Here is a 19,809-nt window from a genome sequence, read left to right as displayed (position 1 = left end):
AGTATCCTGTGCTTCCATGGTTCTCCCTGGAAGGCACATGTGATAGCTGGCATCATTCAGAGAAAGCCACCAGAGACAGGGATGCCTGGGTGAAGGCAAAGAATAGGAGAGACTGAAGCTTTGAACATAAAATCTGTAGACCAGGAAGAGAAGGGTAAAGCTGTAGGTTATCTTTTATATCCCATTGATCTTGGGTTGCTCTGGCAGCTGATACAGGCCCTGCTTTAAAAAGGGGACATTCCTGTATTGCCAGTGCTGCCTAAAGAGTGAAAAAGGTGTCCTTTTCCTGAAAATCCTCTGGAGAAAATAGGAGACAAGATGCCTCTCAGTCTGTTGCTGTTGCTGACAGAAAATACAGCTGTAAAAATGATGGTCCAGGACCTTCTTAAGGATCACCTGGAACCCCCTATTCAGAGCTTGTGTGGCAATTTCAGGGTTCAGAGTAACCAGTATTTTTGCCAAGACAGCAGATTGATCTAACAGAGAAAATCTGGGAGCTGAAAAATCAACATTTTTGTCACCTACAGGTTTACTCTTCCAGACCCACAGATTATATGAACAGTGCGTCCCAGATTGCTCAGCAATTAAAGTGTTTCTATTTCAGCTCCCTCGTTTCAGGTGTTCAGCTGAATCTGAACATCTCATCCCAGATTTATGCTGATAGAAATCCTCACTTCTCAGCTGGGCACAATGTGTTAAAAAACACAGATCCCACCCTCCAGCTTCCACTCCAGTCATTTTTGTTAATTGATTAATCTGAACTTCTGTGCTAAATCTGAAATGGTTACCTGAGGCTGGAGTAGTAGAACCACAGAGGAAAAAAAAAACCAACTCATTATTTTTCCTCCTTTGTCAACCACAAATTCCAGCAATTTACATATGCATGACTTGCTTGTAACCCCCATCCAGGAAATCTCTTGCTATGACAGAGACTTGGCCAAACTCTGGATTCACACTGGGCTGTTCTCTTGCCAACAGCTCTGCCGTGTCACAACCTGTGTCAGGAGCTGGAAAATGTCCTTGGAAGAGATTGTCAGTGATATTTGCAAGTCCTGCAGCCCTGATATTCTGCAGTGAGGCCATGCAACCCAATCTTGCTCCGTGCTAAAAGCTCTCAAAGCAGTGAGAATCTTCCCATAAAGTTTTCTAAGGGAGTAGACCCTGATTTGAGCACTTAAATTCCCTTTCTTTTGAACAATTTGAAAAATAAGTCAGAATTGTAGTGGTGGCAGGAGGTTATCAGCTTTTCAGGCTGATGTTGGCCTCTGAGGAATGAAGGAAAGATCCAAACTGTGCCATTGGGAATTGTGCTTGAGAATTTTATCTTTGGAGAAGAAATTCCCAGGAATTGCTGGAGAAAGCCATTTTTATGAAATATAAAATCAGCAATCAGAAGGGCTATTAAACCCTTAGTTTCATCTCAAGCACATTATGTCTAGCAGGATTTTTAATCACTTTTCCAGCAAGTGGTTCATCCTGCCAGTACAAGGCTTTGAGAAGCATCACCTGCTATGAGAGATAGGGGAAAGGGTTTAATGGTTTAATCCAAGACGACACTTCCCATGGAAGGCCTCAGCTATCCTGGGAATGCTTCACAATACTCAAAGAGGGGATTTACAGCTGATTTCCAAGATAAAGGAGCTTGCAAAAAGATATAGAGAGGTTAGTTACAAGAACATGCGGTGACAGGACAAAGAGAAATGGCTTCAAACTGAAAGGGAGCAGGTTTAGATTGGATATTCAGAAGGAATTGTTCCCTTTGAGGGTGGGGAGGCCCTGGCACAGGGTGTCCAGAGAAGCTGTGGCTGCCCCATGATCCCTGGAAGTGTCCAAGATCAGGTTGGAAGGGGGTGGTGCAGCCTGGAACAGTGGAAGGTGTTTCTGCCCAAGACAGGAAAATCGGGAATATATCTCTAAGGTCCCTCCCAACCCAAGCCATCCCATAATTCTATGATATACAAAAATCCAGTTCAAGCAAACTCAAAAATAGTTCTACTCCATGTTGTGTAACACCTCTTTTGTCCAGCATTCACTTCAGAAGGCATCCACTGAGAGAAGGGAGCTGTTGATTGTGCTGCTGCTGTTCTCTAACCTGCAGTGGGATGTGCATCTCTCCAGGAGTGTCAGAAGGTACCCAGATCTTAAATTTCCATCAGCCACTTGGAAAGGGATCGATGCCTTTTCCTGGCAGCATGCTCTGCTGGTGGGTATTTTCTTTCCCCTGCACTGTCTGTTTGAAGCGTGGTGTCCAAGCTCTGCTGCAGATTGTACATTTGTGGCTGGGACTGAAGGAGCTCCCAATGGCTTCACCCTTTCACTCAGTGTGAAGTGTTCTGAAATCACAGGAGTTTGGATGCTAATTGCACATCACTGTCCAGGGGCTGTGTACAAATCACCAACGGGACGGGACTGCTGAGGAACGGGCCTTGAGCTGTTTGATTTTCCAGCATCAGTCTCATTACATGGCTATGACAATGGGAAGATGCCAGCAGCTCACATCCCAGGCAGCAGACCAAGAACTTAATGTTGTAACTGACTTTAAAAGTTGTTTGACCAGTCACACAAAGCAAAAGCACATTGATGGTAGTTCCATCCAACCACTATAAGCACAGGTACCTTTGGTTAAAGCAGTGCTTGCTTATTTCAAATACAATACCTGCTTGTGAGCCTTCAAACACAATGCTCAGAGCTCATTATTAAGCTTAGAACTTCCTAATATCTTGCTAGATAGACTTTTCTGCAGCTTAGGGGGTTATTCTAGACAAGCATTAATACACAGACCATTGTTCTGTATGTCCTTACTTTTCTACTTCTTACATAATTTTTCTGCTGACCAGTTTTATAGTTACTACATAGCTCAAATCACAGTTCTGCTGTCTCTGAGGCCTGTCTTTTACCACTTTCCCCAAACCCTCTGATTTTATGGATTCCCACATTTGCACAGGAAGGCAAAAAATGCAGTCAAGTGGCAAAACTCAGACATTTCTGGGGACAACAACTTGTTGGACTGCCAAGCCAGTGTTGTGGGGGCCAGCAATGATGCAAACCAGTTCTGGAAAAAAAATCCAGGCAGTCAGAGCTCCTTCCCAAACTCCTCTATTTTTAACAGAGCCTTTTGCAAGTCTTGGCCCTGGTGTGACCAGTTGAATCATTGCTTGGTGGGAACAGGGACTCAACGGTGTTGTTTCCATGACAAAGTGAGCCTCTTTTGGCAATACTCACAGAACAATTTATCATTTTTGAAGCTAACTTTTCAATACTGGAAGTCATTATAGAATTAGTAAAATGTGTGTAATTCAGCTTGAAGTGAGTGATCTCATCTACCTTGTGGATCAAACTCCTCTCTTGCATTATTTTAGGAACAACACTTAGGCAAAAGTTGAATCACACTCTAATTCATCTTTGTGTTGATGTAAAACCACGGCCATGAAGGATTTAATGAAGATTTGCTGTTGTTGTTTTTGATTCTTATCTGTCCTCTTGTTACCCCTCTCATTGTCACAGTGCCTGAAATGGCATATCCTGAATGGAGTAGAAATGTTTCCATTTATTTAAAAAAAAAAAAAAAATCAGGACTTTACAGACAACACAAAAATGCAGAAGAGGAAAGAACAGCCAATGGTACTGAATTGCCATGTTTGATCTGGTCTTTATAGGAATGCCAAGTGAATCCCCATCTCACCATCACATCATTACTAGGATTTCAAACCAGATTTTCTGGTCCTGAAGGTTCTCAGGAATGCTGGGGACATCTCACTTCTGAGTAAACTCATGTAGAGAAATCAAGATTTATGGCAGTTATGAATATTTTTACTGAGAGCAAAATGAGCAAAATGGAGTTTGTGAATAACTGAGGGTAGTCAAAGACCTGGTTGCTGAGGATTTTGGGCTTTCTGTGCTGACAGACTCTGATCCCCAAGAGAACACTGCATTGACCTGAGGCCGTCGGGTCAAATAAGCAAAATGAGCAAAATGGTGTTTTGTGAATAACTGAATGTAGTCAAAGACAGTTCAGGTTTTTTGGCTGGACTGTTCCGCATGGTTGGTGTGTATATAAAATTATATAGACCAAATTTATATTACATAAATATATATGAAAAACATAATTATATCTACAAAATTTATTGTAAATACATAAGTTATAATATAACATGATTGTTTTTAATTTTGCCATAATTTCAAGGGAACAGCAAAGAGTTAGGTACTGGAATTTGCACAAAGCACATACCAGAGTATATTTGTGGTGGGCACCTTAATAAAAACCAGATAAGGGAAATGAAAGCTCTGAAATTGTTGTACCTCTGTATGTCCTGTCAGCTTCTTGTGCTCTCTCAGAACCAAACAGGTACTGACTGTCTTTTACTGTCTCTGTATCTAAACGAATATACACATTCTCTAAACTGGTGTGAGTCAGAAATTTCAGTTCATTGAGAGTAATGAATTTTTCAAAGACCTGTGAATTTCATGCACTATCGACTTGGATTCTTGATTTTTTCTGGTCTGTGTCAAAACACTCTTTAACTGCACATATCACTGAGCTCTTCTGGGAAACTGAGACCAGGCTGTCTCTGCTGAGCACAGGAAATTGCAAATGTCCTCGAGGCAGAAGAAATGGGATCACAAGGCCTGGAGTTCAGGCTTGCACTGCCATTGGAATCAGGCTCTTCCTTCACTTGCCGAAGCCTGACTTGGCAGATTAATGGTTCTGCCACTCCATGGTCAATGGCGGAACATCAAACCCCTGGATCCTTTCAGGAAAATGTGATAACATTAAAGCATCTCTGCATTCAACAGACAAACCTTTTTGTGGGAAATGGAAAAACAGAAACTTCCACAGACACGGGAGGGTTTGGTTTGCAGCCTTGGGAGAAGCTTGGATTTATGTAAAAATACAGTACACAGACATTAAGCAGGCAAATCATAAACATATGTTTCTATAGTTGAAAGTAACAATATGACTTAAGTAAGTTAAAAACTGTGTTGATAAGATGGTGAAGGGTTTATAATGTAGTAATGTGGTTGTATGGAGTAAGCTGAGAGTTTAGAGGTTGTAATAGAAGCTGATGTGTACAAATGTGACAGAAGCCCATTGGATGAAAGTATCTGTAGTGCATTGAAATTAAGTAAAGGTGATGGGTTAGAAAAGCAAAATAAACTTTGTGGCAACTGTCCATTGGGTTAGAAAGTTCTATATTGTCATGTAACAAAGAAATTATGACTACTCTGAGCTATGGCCACTGCTTGCTCCTCTCAAATCTCACAGCCTCTGAGACCGATGTTCATCTGAGCAATACATTGTTTTTTTTTGTGATCCTATCCCTTCAGTTAAAGCAGCAATAGTCATGCCTTTTGTTCTTTTGTTATGAACAACTCAGGCCCTTTTGATTTTCCCAGATATGGTATTGCTTGTAAGCAGAGATGACAGGAGCTCTTCTCTCCTCTGACACTGAGGTTGATGTTTCTTCCTTTTCTTTGCTTTCTGTTTCGGTTTCCACATTCCCCAATTTTATTTTTTTTTTTTTTAATCTGTTGATGAAGTGCTATGAAATGGCATGAAGATGGTGATGGGAAGTCACATCAGAATATTGTGGCAACAGTGAAAGCTGGAGGAAAGCTGCAGGGACAGGCGAAGCACATGGCTCTGGTGCTCTCTCTGTCCACACCTGAGCCTCCTAAGCCAGACTTATTGGGATACAGTTGATTAAATTTGATCATTTGACTAAATTTAATCATTCACTTTAGTCAGAGACCTCTGACTAGATGTGCCAGTCTGCAAGGAGAACAGAAAAGTCCGAGCTTTTAACCTTTGGCTTTCTTTACAATCAATCATGTCCTGGCTTTGATACACCTCTAGAAAAGAAGATACCAAAAGAAAGTAAGGATAAATAACACTCTTTTGTCTTTTCACTGTAGATTGAAATGAAATTTTCTTATCAAATGTGTCTGAGAACAGGGGCATGGTGGGTTTCTTAATATGCTAGAGTGGAATCATAGAATGGTTTGGGTTGGAAGGGACCTTAAAGCTCATCCAATTCCACCCCTCTCATGGCAGGGACGCCTTCCACCATCCCAGGTTGCTCCAAGCCCTGTCCAGCCTGGCCTTGGGCACTTCCAGGGATCCAGGGGCAGCCTGGAATAACCTGGAAAAACCTGTTCTGGTGTCTTTAGCCTCCATCCTTTAATGGACTTTGGATAAATATATGCATCTATGTGTGACATTTATCATCCACACTTTCAAGCTGAAGAGATCTACAAGTTAACAGGAAGTGTGTGAAGGAATATTTCCTTTTGTTTAGTCACATCTTGTTTGCATAGACAATGCATTATTATTATTATTATTATTATTATTATTATTATTATTATTATTATTACTACAATATTATTACTAAATGACAGTTTTTGTAATCTGTACCTGGTGAACTGCATAGAAACTGACACATTTGTGTGTTGAGACAAGGCCTGGACACTCCTCTCCGACCTGGGCAACTGTGGAGAGTGAACCTGCACTAACAGCAGAACTCTGTTTTTCTTGCTATTTCCCTTTTATCTTTTTAAAAATATATTCTAAGAACTTGACTGTCAGCCAATGCAATTTTCTCTGTCTTTGGGGATGCTTAGGGGATGATGTAGCAAAAGCCCTTATGTTCTTGGGAGATCCTGGAGATCTGTGACAGTTTATCTTTTCCAGGCACTTGGGAGCCCTTAAAACAGAACTGTGTTTGTTTTGAAGACAAACAAATCTAATATGGTTGTGGCTGGTGTGTCCCCTGGGGGGAAAAAAGCTGAAATTTATTACTGGGGTCTTGGAGATGATGAAACTGTGCAGCATTATGAGTTCCTACAAATGGTGAGGAAAGCTTTCCAGGAGAGTTCATCAGGAAACCCTCTCTGTCCTTGAAATAGCAGTGGTGGCTTTTAACATTTACCAAAAAAAAAAAAAAAAAGTGTGCAGATGGTTCAGAGCATCATCACACAAACAAAAGCACAACACAAGCACCACCAAAATGGATTATTACAGAGTCACTGAATGGTGTGGGTTAGAAAGGACCTTGCAGATAAGTCTCATTCCACCCCTGCCATGGGCAGGGACACCTTCCACTATCCCAGCTTGCTCCAAGCCCCATCCAACCTGGCCTTGGACACTTCCAGGGATCCAGGGGCAGCCACAGCTTCTCTGGGCACCTGTTCCAGGTTCCCACCATCACAGGGAACAATTTTTTCCTAAATGTTGATGTGAATCTCCCTCTTTTTTTTTAAAACCATTCCTCTTTTCCTGTCATGTGGTAGTTCCAGATGTTAGTTTCTCTGGGTCTGGATTGAAAGCACTTGAGATGGTAGTTTCATGTTTGGACTTACATGTTTATTATTTCTTATCAGTAAAACAGTCTCACTACTGTGAGTTTGGCAGCTTTTCATTAGAAGGCACAAAATGCCCAACAATCTCTTGTTCCAAGGCCTTTTCAGACTAAACTATCCAATTAAGAACTGACACCTGGATTCTTTTCCCTTTTAACCCAAGAACTGATCCCACAGAGCAATGTGGACTTTTCTGCCCCATTACAAAATGCCACCCAAACCCATGGAGAAGGAGGAAGAAGAAGCATGAAGAAGAAACCCAGGAGGACACCCTGTGCCCTCCATCTTGCTTTCATCTACAACATACTAAAAATCCCAAAAACTTAAATTTCTCACCCAGTGATTCACCTACACTACTCTCTATAATCTATTTCACACTTTAGTGGGTTCCAGTCTATCTTGAAGTCTGGGAAACTTTCTCCATGGATGAGGGTCAGAGTCAGTGCTGCCCTGGGGGTCAGGGCACCCCAGAGCAGACAGAGAAATATTCCCAGTGCCCTGGGTTTCCACACTGTCACTGTCTGCCTGTGCAGAAGTTTATCTCCCTATTTTTTATAAGTTACTTCAGCTGCTGAAAGGATTTCACTATGGGATTTGCTCTTGGGTTTTGTTGGGTGGTGCAGCCCTGATCCACCCTGTTCACTCCATTCCCCGGGATGTGAGGGAAGGAAAGCTGAACTGTGCAGATGGGGCTCCAAAAGAACCCAGAGCAGATTAAATTTGGGGGTTTCTGTCGCTGTTTGCTTGTCCCTGCTTAGCAGATAAGGGGAAGCAGGTCCCACACCACTTCCTCTGTGGTTTTCCATTGTCAAGAGTGAAGGAAATGGGATGGGAAATAAAATAACAGAAGTGCTTCAGTGAACCACAGTTATTATAGCTTTTAATTAAAAATTCACTTTGATTTTTGTTTTCTATAGGGATAATACTTTTTTTTTCAATATTGTGATGGGTTATTGTATTATGAAGGGATGGATGCTTGTTGGGGTCTTTGGGGGGATTTCTAACAGTAATTATGAATTTATTTTGTAAATATAAGGTAGTTTTTTAAAATTTTTTTGAGAGTATTTATGTGTGTTACTAAATCCTTATTGTTTGAGAAATCACAGTGATGTTTGTTTTTGTGTTTAGTATACTTGCAATATGAATTGTTTCACTAAGATGTGTTAGAATATATGTTAGCTTTGGTTGTTCATTGCTGATAGGTTTTATCTAAAGGACATTGGGTATTGGGTTAAAGTTTTTACAAGGTATTTTTTGGTATATAACGTGTTTATTTATATTTATTGGTAATGCAATAGTAATAGTTATTGTTGATTTTGGTTGAATTATTATTGAAGTATTGCAAGTAAAAGCTGAAGTTAGCAGCTCTTCATTATAATTTGTTGAGATGACAGTTGAAAAAATTGAAAGTCTAGGAATTTTATTACTGTCTTTGTTTATAATTAGAAAGTCTCGTTTTTGTTGTAGAGTATTAGTAATTCTTGTGAGAACGTATTTATGGTAAAAGTCTTTTAAAAAATATATTAATTTGGAAGTTGTAATTCTAATTGTGATGGTGTGAATTCTAACATCTGCATTGTCTCACCCTTCACATGAGACAGAGAATAGAATAAAAGTTTTTAAAACACCTCTCAGTTGCCCCAGCTCTGGGTCAGAAAAGGGCTTAATCCAACAAATCACCTTCAGCCAGGGCACTGATTTTCATGGTGCTTTTCATTGGATGGGATTTGAACCTCAGCTTTGTCCCTATAAAATGATCTCATGAAATCTGAGGTTTTATTCTCCTTTAATTGACATTCCCTGGCCACTGTCTGCTATAGGAATGAAATCCTGTACTGATTTCCAGAAGTGGGGCACATCCTTATTTTGTTGCTGCTTTGGGATTGCCTGGATTGAGTTGGCTGCAATGTTCCTCTCATAAACTAATTTTTTATTCCCTATTTTTTCCCCTTTACTTTTTTCTTGTATTTGGCTGTTCTAGAGAGTTAAAGATATAAAACAGAAAAAAAAGAAAGAAAATATTTTGATTAAGTCAGCCTGGTTTATTTGATATTGTATTATTTTTGGCAAAAGAATTTGCCTTGAATTATCTGGAAATAAACAAAGGTTACACTGAGGAATGAACAGGGTGACAGAATAAGAGAAACAGCTTTTAATTTGTTTTAGATTCCAGAGAGATTTTAGTGAATTGTGCAAAGACTTATAAGAAACTAGTGGAAGATAAAACCAAGCTGAAATTTATTCCTAAATCTTCTTGAAATTATTTTTGCATTTAGAGACACCCTTGTTCAGCTTTATGTGAAGAAGGAATTCAATAAAATAAAACAAACCTTTAGAAATCACATTTTGACAGGGAGAACAATATAAAACCCCCAAATAATTTATGAGAATTTTAATTACTGAATTAGGCCTTAGACTGCTAGGAAAAAAAAAAGGAGTAAAAGTAAAGAAGGAAAAAGGGAAAGAAAATGAAGTTTGTTACCATTTTTTCTCAACTTTAAATTGTATTTTTCTTTCTTCTTTTATTATTTTTTCTTGCAATGGGTTCTTAAAACTGACTGACACTTCCTGATCACCTCACTAACTGTTTCATTATTGTAATTGCTTTTCTTTTCTCATTTCCCCCCATATTTTAGGTTGCAGCAACCCATTCCAACTGCATCATTAAAAAGGAGCAAGAGACTTGTCTGGAGAAGATCCGGAGGGCGACGGCCCTGAACCCTCTCAATGACTCTTCCCCGGGTGAGTCTCACACCCTGCACGTTGAGCTGACAATTTTAAGTGGTTTTCACCATTTCCTGGGATGCCTGGAAGGGTTTTCAGCCCTGCCGAAGCAAACACTTCGTGGTGAGAGGAGCATCACTGCTGCTGAATGAGCTTGGGGAAATTAAAAACAGAAATTCAATCGATGGGGGTGCATAAGAACCACTCCTGGTTATTATCAGAGGTCAGGAATTTGTTTCTTTATTTAAGGTTCTAATATGTCTGCAAAACTAATATTAATTAAAAAAAAAAAAGACTAAATTAAAAAGAAAGCATGGTTGGATGCTTTGGGGACAGGATGTGACACAAAGTGCTGCTCTGGAGCAGCAGCTTGTTTTCCTTCCTCATCTCAGCAATAATTTGGGTATCTCTCCCATGATCTGAGGCCCTTTGCAGGGATTATCCTTGTGGTGTCTGTAATCTTGATGAAGGATACTCGTGCTTTTGCTGAGATAAGAAACTGAGGCAAAGAAATTTATAGTTTAATATCCTGTCCTATTTCCTCCTGACTGCAGCAGGAGCTGCCTGTGGCCAGCACCAAGGAGAGAAGGGCAAAGAATGACAAAGAAACTAATTGGAAATCAGGGTCCATTTACTGAGTCCTGTCCAAACTGCTTCTGCTGTGACTGGAATTGATAAAACCGCAGAGAAAAGCTGATAAAACACATTGTGTGTTGTTATTACAGGGGACGAAATAACACGATGTAATTACCCTGTTGTTTTTAAGGTAAAAAGGGAAGTTTACTTTTTGACTTTAACATTTATAGATCTCTAAAAGTGACAGTGGATTGGAGTGTGAAAGTGCCCCCTCTCCAATGACACTGGACAAACCAACAGTTTATTAAATTTTTTCTTTTTTCATAAAAGAATGCAAAACAATAGGTTATGTACAGAAAGTGTGTGAGAAAGTTTGTTACAAGAATGTAAACATCAGAAGGATTAGAAAATCTTAAAAAAATCAAAACAACAGTGTGTGATAAAAGAGGGGAGCTTTGTCTCCCCTTTTTCTTGCAGCACGTTTTAGTTCAGAAGCACAGGAGGTCAGAATGTAGGTGTCTGTGTTATCAGTGTCCTCTAAAGCAGCCCATTCCTGCATTTTAGCTGCTGGGAGTATTTCCGTCTGAGAGGGGGGTTTCCATCAGGGTCCTGCTATTCATCTCCTGCATAAATTCATTTCTGTTCTCCTGCCCAGCTCGGGGCAGAGGAACTGTGGGTTTGGGTGGAAGTGAGGAAAGCTCAGTGTACCTCAGGCAGTTCATTCCACCCCCAGGGATGTGTTTTTGAGACCCTCTTTGTGCTTTACAGAAGAGCTTCCCAATTTTTCCCTAATCCAGAAGTAGCGTGAGCAAGGAAAAAGGGGAAAAAAGCCTGTTTCTTGCCTCCTACCCCCAGAATGGTGCCAGAAGCTGATCATGAGACCTATTCCTTCTGCCTTATGCAATGGCTATTGTTTGGATTCAGGAGTTCATATAACTCCCCAGGTGAGAAGAGACCATTTCACCAGCCAGCTTTTATTTCTTTATCACCCAAATCCAGAATAACCCTGACAGCTGGGGACTATTCACACTGAACTCCTCCTCCTGCCTGTTCCAAATGGAAAGGACACAGCTCAGAGATGGAGGAAGCCCAGAGCCATTGGGAAAGGCTTTTGCATCTCAATGTGATGAAATTGTATCACCCACTCAGGCAGGAAGGGACTGGATCCTTTCAGGCTCTCACTCCGAGCAGAACCCAGCTGCTCCCTATTCTGCTCCTCCAGTATTTGCAGGCTGAATCACTGGGAAGATTTTCCCAGGCTCATTGAGCATCATTTAGTTGTTCCCCACATCCTGTGGCAACGACTTCCACAGCTGATGGGGCTTAGAGTAAAAAAAAACATATCCCCTCCAAGAGATGAATCTTCCAATGAAGGATTTTGGTGTATTTCTTGTTTGAAAGCACTTTCATTCCTGCTGGCCTTTTCCTCTGCATATTAATATTTTTTTTTAGTTTTTTGTTGACGTGTTTTAAATTTATTTCATTTCACCTCTGGGACTACATCATTTCACTCTAAGTCCTGACCTCGAGACTCACCTTTCATTATTTCATGATGCTTACTTCAAGCCAGATCCTGCCTCTCTCATTCTCAACAAAGCTTGATCTCCTTAGTCAAAGGTTATCAACAAAATTCTATCGCCTCCTTGCTGGTTGAATTTGTGGGAGATGTTTCACCACGACACTCCCTGGAGATGCAGTAACTCTCCAGAATTTGAGCAGTCATAAGTGCAGGTTGTAGATTTCCTCTTGAATTTCTCCTGCTGCACACAAACTATTTTTATTTGGGAAAAATGAAAATTGTCCCATGTAATTTTTTTACATTCAGCACTAAGACTGACTAATGATGACAGTGGAGAAATGTTATCAGCTTGTTTCTTTCAAAGAAAGAGAAAGATAGGGAATAACTCCCTTGCTTATCAGAAACAGCTGAAAGAAGAAATCCCTCCTGACTGGTGAATAAAATTCTGTTTATTCAGAGGAGAAGCACACAATTACCTCTTTGACTATTCCTGCATGAAATTTACCATAGAAAAATTCAATATGTAAAATTTTTCAGAATTTATTTCTCCTCAGTGGGGCTGCAAGGTCTGAAATGGGATCATGAACTTTTAGGAAGTCTGTAGGGGCTTGTGAACACGGTCAAGTTACTGGGACTTAAAAGCAAAATCCACCTTTTATGGCAGGTGACACAAAGAGGGTCTGGGACAGGAGCAGTCTCTGTATTCTGTATTTCTACAGTACCTAGAACAATATTATAAAATGTTAGGGTGCTTCTCCAAGGTGCCCACATGGTGCAAAATGTGCCAATGGTAAAGGAGGTTCTCTGCTCTTTAGGGACCTTGTTTTCTGTGTTGGTAGCTCTCTGCATGGGAAGCCCCATCCTTGAGGGGCAGGAGAGGAGCAGCAACTTCTGGTTCCTCCATTTTGCAAGAATTCAGCTCGGCTGCCTTTGCTTTACCCCCTTGCTGTGTTCAGTGAACACAAACATCGACCAAATGGGGTTTCTGATGTTTCCTCCTTTCTCTCCCACTCCACCTCCCATGCCCAGATGTTCTGCTCATTATTTCTTTATTCTTCACAGCAGTTTTCTCTCCTTCTGCTGCTGGGCCATGCCTTTAATGCTTCAGAGGCAATGATTGCCTTGAGATTTTCTGTTTGGTTAATTTTTTTTTCCATTAGTTTTATGATAGATTCTTCCTCTTAAATGCTTTAAATTCTTTAGGAAACTTTATATGAGAAGAAACAGGGGGCATGTGCTGACCCTGTGTGTCCATTCCCGTTCAGTCATCACTAACAGCCTGAATGGAAAAGAGAATTTGAAGGAAATGAAATCTCAGCAGGACCCAGAATCTGACTCCCTTGCTCTGGAGGAGGAATTAAACTGATAAAGGGGAGTAATGAAAGCCAAAGGCAGACAAGAGAGGAAGGAGAGCACTGATTACTTCATACTCAACTTCCCCAGGCAGTGGTGCCAGGCTATTTCTTACATCACTGTTTCCAATTTCCTTTGTTTGAGTTTTCAACTCTGTCCTACTGTGGAGCTGCCCCACTTTGTGCTGGACCCTCTTCTGGCTCTCACCATCCCTCCAGGTGTTTTCTGCCAGATCAGAATTGATAAATCTCACTGCTGATCCACATGCATCCTTTTTTATTTCTGTTTCTCCCATCCAGACTCTTCTGACCTGTTCCCAACCCTGGGGCTAGGAAAGACTGACACAGGATTTGCTCAGATATTAATGGCAGTTTCCTGGGTTAGGTGCATTTAGCAGGAGTTTTATCTAATTAGATATTGATACCTGCAATTGCATCTGCACTACCAATGAGCAAGTCACCTTCCTCAGTTTGTAGCTCTGGATGTCTACCAAGCAGAGCCTGAGACATAATTTATTTCATCCTCAGCAGAGATTAGATGATGTCTAATTTTTTTCTCTCTGGACACATGGAATAAAGGGTGACCATGTCAGCTCTAAATAATCACATTTAGGTGAGTACATTTGACCTTTAGCTTCTGTCTTTGTTATATTGACTAGATCATGCTGGGGGTCTGGATTACCCCCAAAAAATCTGATTTGTGATAGAAAGAACCCTGGTGATGAAATGGAGAACCATAGATTGGCATGAAATACATTTCCCAGCCTGTTCCCTGTCTTGCTTTCCACTGTTGGAACCAGATATTCCAGACTTGTCCCTCGAGTGTTGCTCCCTCTCAAATGGTGGGAGAGTTCCTTGAGTGATTTGCAGATTTGTGTTGACAATTTAGTGTTCAAAGTGCCTGAAATGCTCCAACCTGGAATGAGCCAAGGTGTGCCAAAAGTGAACTCAGCACAAGAATTTGAATAGAAGAAGTGATGAGGCCCTATTGGTGATTACATGGCTCATGACTCACTGTCACATCAATCTTTAACTTCAGAAATCCATTATCTGTTGTTTTTCAGTCCCACTCCTCCTGTCCTTCCTCTGAAAAAATGTAGAGAGGAAGCAACATTCCCAGGCATGTCAAAGAATTGAAAGGAAATAAGGATTTGAAGGGATGTGATGATTCCTGCAAGGAATCATGTTGGATTCTTGTTAAAAGTTACCCTATAAATCAACAGGAAAGAAACTGGTAAGGGCACCAGGAGGTAGGAGATGGTAATTAGGATGCAGTGTGGTGATGCAAGGAGAAATTTTGAATTATGTTTCCATCCCATGAAGATGATGGAGCAGGTTTTTTTCAGTTTCACATTTTTTATTGAGTGTCTCATCAGCCCTCTCAGAGCCTTTGAATTATCTGCTGTTATTTCCCCTGGCACCACTGGGAAGACATTACTTCACTGTGTCTCCCTTGCTGCGGCAGCTGTGCCCAAGAACAACAGGACCAGGATTGAATCCAAGCTAATGAATTCCTAGAGTTGGAAGGGCATAGATAAGAAACTGTCTCTACACCTGGAAGTTTTCTCCATGGCTCCATTTAAAGTAGAGTACAGACCTAGACAGCTTTGATCTCTATGGATACATCTCTCCTTGGTCAAAGATGATTTTTTTTGGGCACTGGTGGATTTATCCATGTGACACTGCATAAAGTGTCTTTAAATTCATAACTAAATTCATATTAGAGCTGGTAGGAACAAGGAAGAATTTCAAGAGAGAAGCCAGGGGCATGTGATGACAGACAGGGGGTCTGTGCTTATTTCTGGTATCCATTCTGTAGAGTCTTTGTCTGAACAAGTCTCCTGTACACCCTTTGGGACCCAAGCTGTGATCAAACTTTGCTTTTTCTCAGGCAAATGCAAGGAAAAGTGCTTCACTTGTCTCTGTGTTCCAAACATTGATTCATTCTTTAACTCTTTGCTGAATTTCTCTGACTTTATTCATCACACTTTTTCGATGTTTTTGGGAAAAGGGGAATGGTTTAAAGTGAAAAAGGGGAGATTTAGATTAAATATAGGGAAGAAATTGTTCCCTGTGAGGGTGCTGGGGCCCTGGCACAGAGTGCCCAGAGAAGCTGTGGCTGCCCCTGGATCCCTGGAGGTGTCCAAGGCCAGTTTGGATGGGGATTTGAGCAGTTTGGGACAGTGGAAGGTGTCCCCATGACAGGGGGTGGGAACTGCAGGAACTTAAGGGTCCCTTCCAACCCAAACCATTCTAGGATTCTACAAGTTTGTTCATCTAATAGAGTGGAGGAATTCATGTCACCTCAAAATGGGTTTATAAAGATCTTTTTCAGTGCTAGATATTGAAACTGCATTTATAGCCAAGAGGTCAAAATCAGAACTTGGAACTCCCTGACACAAATACTCACAGAACTTACACTTGCCCTATTTTTGCATCCACCTTCTGCTGAGAAGGTTGTATGATAAATGCCCATTTTTCTGCTTTGCCTATTAACACAATCATTGTGGAGGTCTGAAGTTGGATTGAATAAATTCTGTTGGTTACAATGACCAAAATCTTCATTTTCCAGGCATAAACCAAGCTTCTGGCTCCATAAAGAATCTTTTCCTCAAATGGAGCAGCTGAAGCTAAAATGGTTGATGCTGACATAATGTGAATTCAGTCACATCAGTGAGGCTGAAAGCCTGGAAGGGCATTGCCACCGGAAAAGTTCAGGATCACCTTAGCAAGGGGAAAGAAAGGTGTCACAGTCAAACTGCCCTGGAATAATTTAAGGAAAGGTTTTTTGCTAGACATGGGTGCAGACAGGACAAACCTCAAATGGATGAACCACCAGATTTCTTGGAAAAGCCTTCAGAATGTTTCTTTCTCATCCCTCTTTAATACACAGCCCGGCTGTATTTTCCTAGATGCTCTGCCTGGGGAGGCAAACAGTACAAAAATAATTTTTCTGGTGAAGAATTCCTGGAAAGAGAGATTCAAATACCATCCACATTGCACCCTAGACATAATGTTAATGGCAGATGAGCAGGGATATTCCTTTGGCATTGCAACTCTCAGGGTGCTGGGAGGAGAAATAGAGTTTGTGTGATCCTACAGCTTTTTCTTCCAGGCCCAGCTGGATTGCCACTAGACTGGGAATCTCTGGACCATTCTCAGTCAGGGATCACAGTGTGGTTGGAATCATGTTGTTGGATCCTGGCTGCTGAGAATTTCAGACTGTCTGTGCTGCCAGGCACTGACCCCCAAGAGAGCACTGCATTGACCTGAGGCCCTGGAGAAGCTTCCAAAATGGAATGACAGAACTGGGATTGTGGGTGTGGAGTTTGAACAGAAGTGTGTGATATCACAGGGTGGGAAATTAAGAGCTTAAAGTTTTAGAATATAGTAATATATGTGAAGCAAGATAGACGTTTTAAGGCAGTAGCTGGTCCTTCTTCTTCACCTTCTTCTCCATGGGTTTGGGTGGTTTTGTGTAATTGGATAAAAAAGTCCCTATTGCAGGGCACGGGTGATTGGTTGTTAGGTCAAAAGTAAAAATAATTGAGGTGTCATTTCTTAATTGGACAGTTGATCCTTAAAAGACCTTGTAGAGAGAGATGGGGCTCCATTTTTAGTTTGTTAGAGTGAAGTGCTGTGGAACCCTGATGTAGAGTGATGTAGAACATCTGAGTCCCCACATGAAATACCTTCCTGCAGTTTAATCCTGACCCTGACAAAAAAGAAGCAAAGACTCCTTCATCCTGTGTGTTTCATTTTCAAGAAAATAATTCCTAAATAGTGTTTCCCCTTGTCTTCAGAGCTGTGTGCTAAGCCATGGCAAAGAGGTGGAGTTGGCAGGGCCACAGGTGTGTCTCTGCCATGGGTTTCCCACAGCACACAGGATCGATGTCGTGACTTCAGTCTCTGCCATAAGAATCTTAACCTCAAACCTTACAAGTTCTTTTTTCACCACTTTGTCTCCAGGGACAGAATTTGTTTCTCTGGATTTTAGTGAATAACACCTCAATTCTCTGACCTGAACAAAGTCTGAACCCTGTATGTGGGTTCTGCCTTGGAGCTGTTCCTTTCCAGCTCTGGGTTCCTGACATTTGGGGATAAATCATTCTCTGCAATGGCCTTTTTCTCTCTCTCCTGATTCAAGAAGAGGATGAGTTGAGCCCTATGGATTCTCTAACCTGGTTAAAGTTTAGGCCAGGTGATCATCAGCCTGGGGATAGTCAGGGAAGATGACTCAGAGGAAAAAGATGCAAAAATTGCTGTAATGGGGCAGAAATTTCTATTACCTCCTCTGGCAGCAGGAACACACTTTGGTGGTTTAAACAAGGACTGCCACCTTTACGTGCCCTGCTGATAAATCTGAGTTTAGTCATCTTCTCAGCATTTGCTGGACTTCCATTCAAAAAAAAAAAAGGAAAGAAAAGTACTGGAATTTAATACCTACATCTCTGAAAACACCATTAGCTGTGAAACACGTGTATGAGCTGCTGTTCCCATCCCATAGTGTATTCATTGTGATAATTCCCACCTGGTTCTTTCAAAGCCATTACTTTGTCATCTCCAGAATTGCCAGGAAGTCCTACTGTAATAGGCAAGGAACATGAGTTAAAAGAAAATGAAAGGAGAATTAGAATTTGTCCAGGCAGCTGGGTAAGATAATGACTCGGATAAGATGAGTTTCTGGGAACCAGATTGAATAAAAGTATTTCTCTGCGAGCAGTTTAGTCATTGAAAAATGCAGGTTCAGGTTACATGTTAAAATAATTAAGGCTGAAAAATAGCAACCATTAACAAATTTGGAAAATGAAAACATATGGCCATTTCATATTGTTCTGTTCAACAGAACATTGTTTCAGAGGTATTGGTACTTAAATTGAATTAGGGATAAGAAGTAAAGAAATGATAAAATTCAAGATAAAAAGCTAAAAATGAAATTTCATCTCTGCCTGTCTGGCTCTTTGTTTTCATGTCAGACAAGATGAAGGAAAAACTCTCATTTAATTGAACAGAATGGGATTTTTGTGCAAGCTGTGCTTAAAAATAAAATATGCATTGTTTACACAGTTCCACCTGTGAGTTCCTTGTTTCTATGGTGACATCCAGTTTATTAAATCCTCTCTTTTATTTAGTCCAGACTTAAATATTATCAAGAAGACCAATCTGACCATCCAGTTCATGGTGTACACAATGATCTAGAGCAAAGGGAGCAGTTTCTTTCCAGTTTATGCAGAGATTATTAAAGCATGAGGGTTTTCCCCATCTATTGTTTACTTTCAGTAGGGGTTTGCTTATTTTTGCTTGGTTGGTTGGTTTGGGGTTTTTAATGAACATTTTTAAATGCCCAGCATATTAGATGCAGCCTAGTCTAAAGTGTCCCTGCCCATGGTGGGGTGGAATGAGGTGATCTTTAAGGTTCCTTCCAACCCTAATCATTCCATAATTCCTTGATTTTAGATGCTTTTGCAACTGATTTTACTTCTGGGTCATGGGTACTCTTCTAATTCACGTTGTCCTAAGCAATTGTGAGCAGCACATGTGATTGCAGTCATGTTCTACCAGGCCACTGCAGTTAGAAGATTAATGATGAGCAGCAATAACACTTACCAATTAATGAGTGATGCTTTAATCTGTTAGTATCTGTAGAGTCATGAGCAGCTGGAAGCTGTGACAACATACACTCATCAAATTTTTAAAGTCTGTAGTACCAAGACTTAAAAAAATCCCCCAAAACTGTTAAGGAGTCATCTGAATTATAAATGAGTGATAATTGATAAGTGAATTATAAGTGAGTGATAATTGATTAGTGATCTGTGATGGTCAATTCCTTTTAAACCACTGCTCTATCCCAGCAGCTGCTGCAGTCTTCCATAGTGCTGGGAAAAAAAAAGTGTTTCTCTGCATGGAGATTGTGTTTCCCTAAAGATTCTGCAAATTGTGCAAATTGTGTTGTGCTTCTGTAAATGTTGTTGAGGAGATCAGAAACAGCCCACTGAGCAATGTATCAAGGGCTTTTTTATTGCTGCATGTTCTCCTTTTTTATTGAGTTTTACAGACTCCAGTTGGCTAGTAGCTTTCTTGCCAATTACTCTGTTGGTTAGTAAAAAGGTATTTTTCTTGTCCATCAAATCTCTCTATTCTTAAATTGTTTACCTATTTTTTTCAATGATTCTCATGGCGTAGATTTAATGTCTATGCAGGTTTTAGGTGTTTTTCACCCAGAAATAGATTGTTATATTTACAAACTGCTCGCACCAGGATTGTTTTCACATGGGAACTTGC

General features: G+C 40.7%; 1 protein-coding gene across 11 annotated transcripts in view; it reads left to right on the top strand.

Annotated features, from left to right (window-relative positions):
• ADCYAP1R1 (ADCYAP receptor type I) overlaps positions 1-19,809 on the top strand; it is a 149,751-nt gene that overhangs the window by 52,588 nt on the left and 77,354 nt on the right. For all 11 annotated transcript variants that reach the window (XM_038128749.1, XM_038128748.1, XM_038128747.1 and 8 more), the window contains one exon: positions 9,993-10,098. In XM_038128749.1, coding sequence (XP_037984677.1) covers positions 9,993-10,098 — 106 coding nt within the window. The remainder of the gene's footprint in view (positions 1-9,992; positions 10,099-19,809) is intronic.

This window comes from Motacilla alba, chromosome 2 (assembly GCF_015832195.1).
Source record: "Motacilla alba alba isolate MOTALB_02 chromosome 2, Motacilla_alba_V1.0_pri, whole genome shotgun sequence".
NCBI classification, from domain to species: Eukaryota; Metazoa; Chordata; class Aves; order Passeriformes; family Motacillidae; genus Motacilla; species Motacilla alba.
This window is presented reverse-complemented; position numbering and strand designations above follow the sequence as displayed.